The sequence below is a fragment of the Glycine soja genome, chromosome 5 (genome assembly GCF_004193775.1).
Source record: "Glycine soja cultivar W05 chromosome 5, ASM419377v2, whole genome shotgun sequence".
NCBI classification, from domain to species: domain Eukaryota; kingdom Viridiplantae; phylum Streptophyta; class Magnoliopsida; order Fabales; family Fabaceae; genus Glycine; species Glycine soja.
In genome coordinates, this window is record NC_041006.1 from 9,735,634 (window position 1) to 9,745,777 (window position 10,144).

At 33.5% G+C, this 10,144-nt stretch overlaps 1 protein-coding gene and 1 long non-coding RNA gene across 2 annotated transcripts; one reads left to right on the forward strand and one right to left on the reverse strand.

Moving 5' to 3' along the window:
• Positions 1–792: 792 nt before the first annotated feature.
• LOC114412295 lies at positions 793–4,637 on the reverse strand. Its single transcript, XR_003666639.1, has 2 exons — positions 3,449–4,637; positions 793–1,067 (listed from the first exon to the last, which is right to left on the reverse strand). It is a non-coding gene; the product is annotated as an uncharacterized LOC114412295 (long non-coding RNA).
• A 513-nt stretch (positions 4,638–5,150) lies between these two features.
• On the forward strand, positions 5,151–8,856 carry LOC114412296 (uncharacterized protein At3g27210-like). Its single transcript, XM_028376124.1, has 3 exons — positions 5,151–5,617; positions 7,585–7,665; positions 8,043–8,856. Exons 1-3 carry the CDS (start codon positions 5,461–5,463, stop codon positions 8,447–8,449), a joined length of 645 nt encoding a protein of 214 aa, XP_028231925.1. The 5' UTR covers positions 5,151–5,460; the 3' UTR covers positions 8,450–8,856.
• The last annotated feature ends 1,288 nt before the right edge of the window (positions 8,857–10,144 follow it).

Below are 10,144 nucleotides of genomic sequence, written 5' to 3' on the forward strand. Positions count from 1 at the left end.
TTGTAAAAACATTTTAACTTATATTCTTTGGCCAAACATTTTGTTGTTTCAACTTGGAATTCCCTTCCTAAGTCTCTAGAGATTATCTTGATCATATCTCTTGAATTTCTTGGATTCTTGTCTTGAATTAAACTTGAGAAGCGCATGATCCTTTGGCATCATCAAAACATCAAAATGTCTTTGCTTCTACAGAAGCTTCATAGATGAATGTAGAAGCTTCATAATAATAGCATTCTAAAAATAGGGGAAGAAAACAAATAAGTCCATTATGGGTTTAGTTACCTAACCCTTGGAATGTTTCAGAATAAGGTGGCTCCTAGTGGATGGGTTTGTCTTGGCCTTTGCTTTCTTTTTCTAGGCTTTGGTTGAGGCATGAATGAAGGGGGGGATTTGTAACACCCTTGTGAATCATGCCTGAATGAGAGGGATCCATCTAGAGGTTGTGCTGGTTTGTGACTATATTGTTTAGGGTAACTTAAAGGAATTAATTGGCATTATCTATACCAACAAGATGTATCTACTTTTCGGTAGCCTATCACTCAAGAACTCCATAGTTAAGAGTGCTTAGCTTGGAGAAATTATGGGATGAGTGACCTTTTAGGAAGTTTCCCAAAAAGTGTGAGTATTAAGCACGCTGAAAAAGTCTTGTGTTGATTTGTGGGGATTGTAATGACCCGCCTCGTCACTATGATATCACCACTCTAAACTGTGTAAATTTAAATTTTTAAATGAAAACTCCGTTAATTTGCTTATAAAAAATGAAAGTAAATTTTTTGCGAATATACATTCACCAAACAACGCACAATTACTTAAATGAATATATATATATATATAGTAACTCAGTACACGTCATTCACATGATGGAAAGTAAATTAGTTCATACATATAATTAAATCTGTGATTTACATTCTCAATTCGAAAAAAAAAAGAATTATATAACCAACTATGGAGGAGTTGATTAACAAAATACAACTTTCTCCCAAATAATTCCGACGTCATCATGTCGGCTTGGCAGTTCCACCAAAGAGTCTCACTTCACGTACTTTACTGCTATCCTTTTGCTCTCACTAACAAAGGTTCACAATCATCACAAATATCAACCATACGATACAAAAATTGCAAGGGTGGGTTTATTATAAAAGAAATTAACACAAAAATCAAATAATCATGATTAGTAAGAAAATATTAACAAATACCATAATCATACATAAGCATCCATTAGTCCAACATACACTCAACAAGTAGTCATCATCCATCCATAATTCCAATCAATCATGCTCGGTATGATACATGCACCTAACCTCAACTCTAAAATGCATTGTGGTACCATTCATCAGAAAATAGTCTAAGCGTGTCCACACGACAATCTCACTTAGGAAAACTAGGCAGCAAGTGTCGAGATCACCCTGTCGTGCACAGGCAACTCCCCCCCCCCCCTCCCCGTGATGATCAGCCTGATTCTCAAGGGATTTTCAAACCAAGTGACATGCCCCCAAGTACAAGTATTCCTCCTCATGAGAAACTACAAGTACTTATTGACAAAATTTATACTATTTTCAGGCAATATGAAGTATGAATCATGGACATCATCAATGCACTGAATGTAGATAATTAATGATTCTAAGTCATCCCTTATCCATCATGGTCACTGCACCCCCATGTACATACATATCACACATCATCACAATGACATTTTCAGCATCAACAACATCTCATCTCAATGTCATTATCAACATCATCTCATCTCAATATCATTCTCAACATCAATATCATCTCGTTTCAATGTCATTCTTAACATCAACACCATCTCATCTCAATGACATTATCAACAACAAAAAAATTATCTCATATCAACATAATCATCAATAACTACATCATCTCATATCAATATTATCATAAACACCAACATCGTCTCATATCAATTATTATCAATATCATTTTCAATAAAAACATCATTCTCTATCAACATTATCATAAACATCAACGTCACCTCATATCAATTAATATCATCAATAACAATATCATCAGTAAATTACATTCCACATATACATGCATATATAGTTCATGCCTGAGATTCACATTTCCTAGGTCTTCAGACAACACAAGTCTAATAAAAACAATAATATCATTTATCAATAACAAACGTATTGCATCCCATTAGTCAAAAACATTATTTTCTTGAAAACCAGCCTGCAACAAGGATAGTCATACATCCACATAGTTAGGTTCCCTGACCCCAACTATGGTATCAAAAGCCATAAATTATAATAAACTCTTCTCATCTATCGTGAGCTCTCCGTCAATTCCTCTTTGTGTCATTCAGAGACCTCTCTCGTTCACGTTCGTCAGTCCAATGCAACATTCTATATACCAAGTCGAAGGAAATTTAGTATGTATTTCAAAAGCAAGGTTAATAACAACATTTAAAGTCAATTACCCCTGTCAAAACATAAAGGGCTAAGAGGTGTTTCAGATTCTACTGAAAGGAGATGTCATTTTGAAATTCCATCACGTCAATATGACCGGGGATTAGCGAAGGTCACGAAAATAACATCAATTTTATAAAAAGATAACTTTTACAACGTATCATTTTCAAGGGTTTTTCAAAGGAAGTGTAAAAACACCCTATTACAATACCAAAAACACTAGAGACACTAAGAAAAACTCAAACTAACTAGGAGAAAGGTTTAGAAGTCAAGATTACCTCAGAGAAGCTATGAAAGTAAGGATTGAGGGATTGTTCTCCACGGAATCCTTGTGGTGGATTCTGAAGATTCCGCTTTGATTAAAACGTTCCTCTCAGTGTGGTGGTTCGGCGGCAAGCAATGACGTCTCGTGATGGCCACCAATGGTCGTGGGTGGTGGATGAGGAGGTGTTAGGGCTTGGGTGGATGTTTGGAGAGAAAAATAGTGGAAAAATCATGTTTTTCACGCTAAAGAACGTATTTATAATCTAGCTAAGCAGGAGTCCACTTTTGGCACAAAGTGCAACTTTTCATGCTCAGCGCAATACTCCCTTTCGGGTTGGAATTGTGCTTAGCGCACTTCTCACACTAAGCGAGAGGTCAAAAATTATTATTTGTCAAATCCCAACGGCCAAACCATGAGGACATGTGTTAGGAACCTATAGTATGAATTTGAAGATGATCCAATGGTTAACGAATCCAAGATCGCAGTTTTATCGAAATAAGTTTAGGTATAATTTGAAATTTCATAATTTCAACTTAGGTCAATAAAACTCCACATAACTCTACATCCACATCTAGCAAATCACACATGACTAATTTAAACCATTCCTCAACTCATCCAAGTCAATCATATAATCAAATAACACGATAAATAAAATTAAACATCAATTTATAGTTAGCGAAATTTTAAGGCATTACAGGGATAATCATTGATCATGAAAGTAGCTGGAGTTGATTGTCGAGATCAAAGAAATGACTACCTATAAAGGATTATGACTAACAAGGATGTTGAGTGAAATGTCACTGTGTGAAGTACCATAAAGTGTGAGTTGTCTTCATCGTCATTCATCTTGGAGGATTCTCCTTGGGTATCGATACTTTGACTCATTATGTTACATTGTTGAGAAAGGGTTTGATTCTTGACTCAACAACTGTAACGAGTTTCTTAACAAAGTTTTAATCCTTTTAGGCCTCGGTGGAAGCCTTGACAACCAAGTTTTTCTGGGCACTGGGTTCCTTTTCTGTAGCCTTGGAACCTGTAGGCAGATGAACAATAACAAATTTTCCATCTTGGTGGGACTGAGATTCCTTTTTTTTTTTTTTTTTTTACATTGAGGTAGGGTGTGATCCACTGTTTTGCAGAAATCATATAAATGGGTTAATTTTTCATATTCAACCCTCGCATAAAAAGCAAATTCATTCCTCTCAACTAGGATATCCGAATGCAACGGCTTAGATAGATCAATGTCTACTAAGATACGAGCATAATGGCCAAAAGCCATGTTTCTTGTGGTCACATCAAGGATAATCGACATACCTATATAAGTTGTGATCTCGCAAAGCCTAGGTCTCCAGTATTCTAGAGGGAGCTCGAAGAGTCTCACCCAAAGTTAAACATGGGTTTGCCTCATGTTGTATGGGTTGAAGTCGGGGATCCATTGCGTCAGACGCAAAATTCCTAGTTGAAGTTTCCATGAGCCTGCTATCCATACCTTGTGAAGATCTTCCAATGATGCGAAATTGAATTTGTAGAAACCACACCCTAAAGGGATTAGTTTCCCAGGACCCATGGGGCTCTAGAGCAGCTTTGCTAATTTTTTTTTTGAAGGTCTGTAGCTTTGAGCGGTGTTGTTCCCTTCAAGAGGATGAGCCTTCTGCGGAGATTGTTTTTGCACTGGTTGATACTTTCTTGGTATACATCCTCTGATATCTTGATAGAGATTGTGTCTCCTTTCAAGCAAGGCTTGGGTATAGTTGATTGAAGGGAAAGTCACAAGGCTTGATAAGAACCTGTGTGAACGATTTGAGCTGTGAAAGGAGCTTTTCGGCATTAGGCGAGGTTAAATCAGACTAGAATAGGAAGGGTCATGGGCACACCGGAGGAGGGATGACCATGGTTGCGCAAGGCAGAGAGCGTCGACAAGGGTGACACTAGGCCAACACATTGCTCTCATCTTTACTGATTTTATGCCTCTAATTAAAACTATTAATCTTCTTAAGTAAAAACTACTTTCTATGTTCCAATTTACAAGATTTTTTTTAGAAAATTATTTTTTGAATTTTTAGATGGATTAATTTTTTTCTAAAGTATACTTAATTATTTTTCTCTCTTCAAACATAAGTTAATTGAATGAGAAACCATTAAGTAAAAAGAAAAATATTAATTTAACAAAATTAAAAGTATTTTTGAAAAAGCAATACATTATAGAAAATTTAATTTGATTAATTATATTAAGTATTAACTACTTTTTTTAAAAGAAGTATAAAACTAATGGAAAAAAACCTTATCACTTGTATGGGACAAAGGAAGATCAAAGCAATTATTCTAATGACATACACATCATACTCATTACCCCATCTTTCTCTGACTCCAACAAAGTGAACAAACTATTCATTTTTCCCACGGGCCCCACCTCTAAAAATCTACATCCAATACAGTATATACATCCCTCACCAATACAAGCTACAAAGCAATAACCATAGCAGCACACGCACCACACCACACAAAGCTGTTGACATAACATAACTTCACTTTCAAGGCCAATCCTCTTTACCTTCCACTTTTTCCTCCTCTCAAATTCACATCCCCCCCCGACCCTTTAAGTAAACACCAAAAACACACATACACACTCACGCATATTGACACCCTTTGCACATTCTTCTTCTTCTTCATCTCTTTCTCTCTCTGAAGCAAGTGTGCAGAGCAATTAATAAATCTAGTTTTGGGTCACCCCGTGACCGTGATGATCATAAAGTTATTGTCTTTTGAGTGATGGGTTTGTGTTCTTCGGTCCCCAGAAACGCTAACGCAGACATGAAGCTCAAACTCTCGTTCGGTTCCAAATCTGAGAAACTGGTGATTCATCCATCACCCATCAAGGGACAACAACCCCAAAATGGGTGGTCAACGACCACCTTCACCGACCATGGTACTGTCCTTGTTCGTTTGTTGCTTCAGGATTTGTGTTCGTAGGTTGTTTTTCTCTGCTTTTTTTGATTGGTGGGTGGGTGTCCAAGGTTTTAAATAGCGGTTGGTGTTTCATCATGATTCTTAATGTTGTGGGAAATTGCAGATAAATCGTTTTTTTTTAATCGGCAAATGTTACTTTTTAATTCAGATAAATGTAATCATAATTGTGCTTACAGTGATTCTAAAAATCTTGATGCTGCCGCCAAAATCGCTGTTTTGGACTGTTTTTAAAAACCTTGCAGTGTCTTCGTATGAAGATGCTGTTTTTATTAATATGGGAATGTCTCTGGGGTTTTCGTTTTAAGGTGTGATCTGAAGAATTATTAATCTCTTAGTATGTGTTTGAAAAAAAATGCTTTTTTCTTTTAAGAAAATTATTTGCATGTGATGTGTTATTCAGTGTTACTGGTGTTTGCTTTTTTGCGAAGCATGGTTCCGTTTGATTTCTTCTGCCCTCTCGTATTGGGTGATCTGTTGGGCATCTTTGTTTGCCATTGATCTATTTGATTTATAAATTTAATATAATATAATTTAATTTCTGTTGTGCTTAGATATGATTAAGTTATAATACCTAAGTGAAAAATTATTGGATCCTTTTTAGTCGGTTGCATCTTCCAATAGGAGGAAGACACGTGGAATAAATGGGCCCCATCCATCTTGGCAATTGCAACTTATGCTGTGGATGTCTCTCACCGGTTGCATGTTTTTTGTTTTTATTGTGTATATGAATATGAATATGAAGATTTTTTTCTCATTCCAGATTTAGGGTCTATTCAATGTTTATCTTTATATAAACATTTGGTCACTAATATATGATTGTTTATATGTTATGGTGGACATTGATAGGGATTGAAAGGACAGTATCCTTTAATACTGATTCATTTGTTGAACTATGCTTATACCCAATTGTGCATTTATTAGCTACAGTCAATATATCTTGGCAGATTCCGTGCATGCTTGAGTTTGCAAAAGTATCCCGAAGTCTGTCTTCTTTTAAATTGAGTTTCGAGCAAAATTTGATTTTCAAACATACTTTTAAACGGTAATCAAATTTTATTTTCAAACATACTTTTGAAGGGTAATCAAACATGACTTCAAACCTATTTTACCGTCAAACATTTGAAACACTCCCACCAAAAATCCCAACATACCCTCCTTCTGGGCTTAGGCTTACATTTACAAACAGTATTTGCAGACAAGAACTATATATTTAGAAACAGATACCAGAATTTCATGCACCGTGGTTATTTCAGTGACACTTGGCTGAATTCATGATATGCTTTGGTTGCTACTTTTTGATTTAATTTCGTATGATTATTTTTCTCTCTCTTTAAATTAACATTTTAACTGTACTGACTATTGTTTATGGTGTTTGCTTATTATATTCTGCCAAAAAAATGGTAACAGTTGTCTTCACTCTAATTATGAGTAAGAAAGAGATACGCAATAATGTATTGGGTGTCCAAACGTTGTAACCTGCCTTTTCTGACCTTTACAGCATTTATTCCTCTTTAACTACATACTATGTTTCTTTCTGTTGAGTTGGATCTATATCTATTAACTCAATAAAGCTGAAATAAACTTGATTGTTGGTGTTGCAATTAGTTGATTATACAGTGTTAATGTCTCTGTGTATTGTGATTGAGTTCCCAGATTATGTTACAGCATTTATTCCTCTTTAACTACATACTAAGGAATTGAAGTGACTACTTTGTCTTTATGAATTACTGATCAATGAAGGAAGTGTTTGGGAACAAGAATTTGTTTCCCCACCTCCCAATAGTAATATTCCAACCTCAGGAATCAATCTTGCAGCTCAATTGACTGGATTAACTGTTTCTTGTTATTATTTCTTTTGTTGAATTACTTTGTCATAAGTTTCACATCCAACTTTTCCATTCACAAGTCATTGTTCTTCCTGCACAGGTAGCAAAGAGGAAGCCTTTTTTGATTCCAAGGCCTGGTTAGACTCGGATTGTGAAGATGATTTCTATAGTGTCAATGGTGGTAAGGATTTCCTGCAACTCTCTCCTTTTGTACTTTTTTTCTGGCAGAGCATTTAAATTTGTTTAATTTGCCATTTTGTTATTATATATAGTTATGATATGAATGATGAGAGTATTGATTAGAGGTGAGGCTTTGTGGGTAATAATAATATGTGATGGTAAGCATTTTATTGCCATGATTTATAACATGACATTTAGTTTGTCATGGACTTTTTATCATAATTATTAGCCTTTATGTAATGCAAGTTGATGAAGAAGGAAGAACTCATTAGAAATTTTGGATATATTGTGTTGCCTTTTTCTGTAGTTTCTCTTTCAAATATTATCATTAATCTCCCCAACCACCTTCAGCTGCATTGTCTATTTCATTTTATGCAGACTTTACACCATCTCGAGGGACCACACCAATTCACCACACTTTTGGAACCCCTTCTAGGAGTAGAATTCCTGGCTCTATGGCGGAAACATCCCCAGAAAAGAAAAAGAAATTGTTAGAGCTTTTCCGCGAAAGTGTCAAAGATGACCAAGTTGATGGCCATGGACACAAAGAAGTCAAACCCACTATCCAAGATGTTTTACCAAAATCTGCACATTGCACTCCTTATCTCTCAGAGGCTAACTCTGCTTGTAGTAGTGAAAGGACCATGAGTGAGGATCGTGCATCCATTAGAGAGAAATTAGTAAAGTCTTTGCAGTGGTGCATTCCAAGCTTGTCTTCATGCCGAAGCTTTCGCGAGAGGAGGAGGAAGACAAGTCCTGCAATAGAAGTAAATGGAAAGCATTGATTTCTCTAGCAATCAGATGAATCAAAGTTTCTCTGATGAGTTTAATTTATACATATTATCAATGTAAAGCATTTTTTACACAGATATCCAATAAGATTTGATTATTTTATCACGTCATCGAATTCATAAATATAATATGGTGATAAAGTAAATTGTTATTGGATGTTTGTGTAAGACTGTTTTATAGGGTGTATATAAATTAAACTAAACTCTGGTTGAATTAAATTTTGGTAATATACATCAATGGATTCTGTAAAGAACCAAGCAGAATGAATTTGAAATCTTGTAAACATAAACATAAGGGATGCTCTAAATCGTTATGTAATGAGATTTTTTCTGCCAGTGATCCAACATCTTGGATAACTGTTTCTTCATAATTAGTTGTATCCAGTTAGGTAGTATTGTTATATTTAGTTCATAATTTTTCTAATTTTTAAATTATTTTTGAGTTATTCAATAAATAGGTAGCATATAGGTGTTGTATATATAGTCTTGAAGTCTGCTAAATAGAAAGGAATATTTCTGGTTCTTTACTTTCATTTATTACGCAATTTTAATAGCCATATTTCTATCAAATTAGTGTAATGAATGATATTACAATTTAGATTTAGTGTTGCAAAATTAGGGCCCAGTTTTTCCATCAAATGACTATTGAAAAGGGATGTTTCTAATCAATTATTTTGTCGCATATCACCCCACCACAGCACCACCCTCATACCACTAGTCAATTCATATCCCAATGTAGTCTTTTCAAATTTCAACGATAAATTTGTTTTCATTTTATTTAAAGAATGGACTTGGAACCCGTGGATTGCACGAGTATAAGTATTTTATATTATTATTATTATCATGATTAATTTTTTATTTTCTTTTTATATTATTATTTTACTATTTTAGATTTTAGACTAGTAGGTTATTATTGTAATTATATTTTTATTTTATTTTTCTTAAGATTATCCTATTATTATTATTGTTGTTGTTTATATTTATCATTAGTGTTTCTTGTGCTTACTTTACATTTGTTTGATTATATATATATATATATATATATATATATATATATATATATATATATATATTTCTATATATAAGTTTTTATATATATTAATCAAATTTATATTTTTATTTTAAATATGTTTAGGACATTTTAAAATATTATTTTACTATTATGAAGAGAAATTGTTTTGATATTCTTGATAATTTGAATTTTATGACTATTATAGTCTTAATTAATCTCAATTTGACTTTAGTAAATAAAATTTTAATTTTCACACCTCATATAATAAAACTTGTGTGTGTATACTATTGCAATAAACTTTTTTTACTATTATTTTAAATATTTTTGTGATATTTTCAATGTTTACTGTAGTATTAATTTACTATTACTATGATAAAACATATCATTTCTAATTAAATTTTGTGTCTATTTTTATGTAATATATGTTTATATTTTTAAAATATTTATATATAAGAGGACCTTATTTTTTGTTTTACTCTAAGCCCGTAAAATGTCAAGACAAACCCTGTTTTTAATTTATCTTACCTTTCTTTAATTTTCTATAATTATACTTTTTTTTTTCTTTTAGGGATAAAAATGTTATACTATAGTTCAATTTAATGTGATGGAACTTAGTGACTAGCTATATATATATATATATATATATATATATATATATATATATATATATATATATA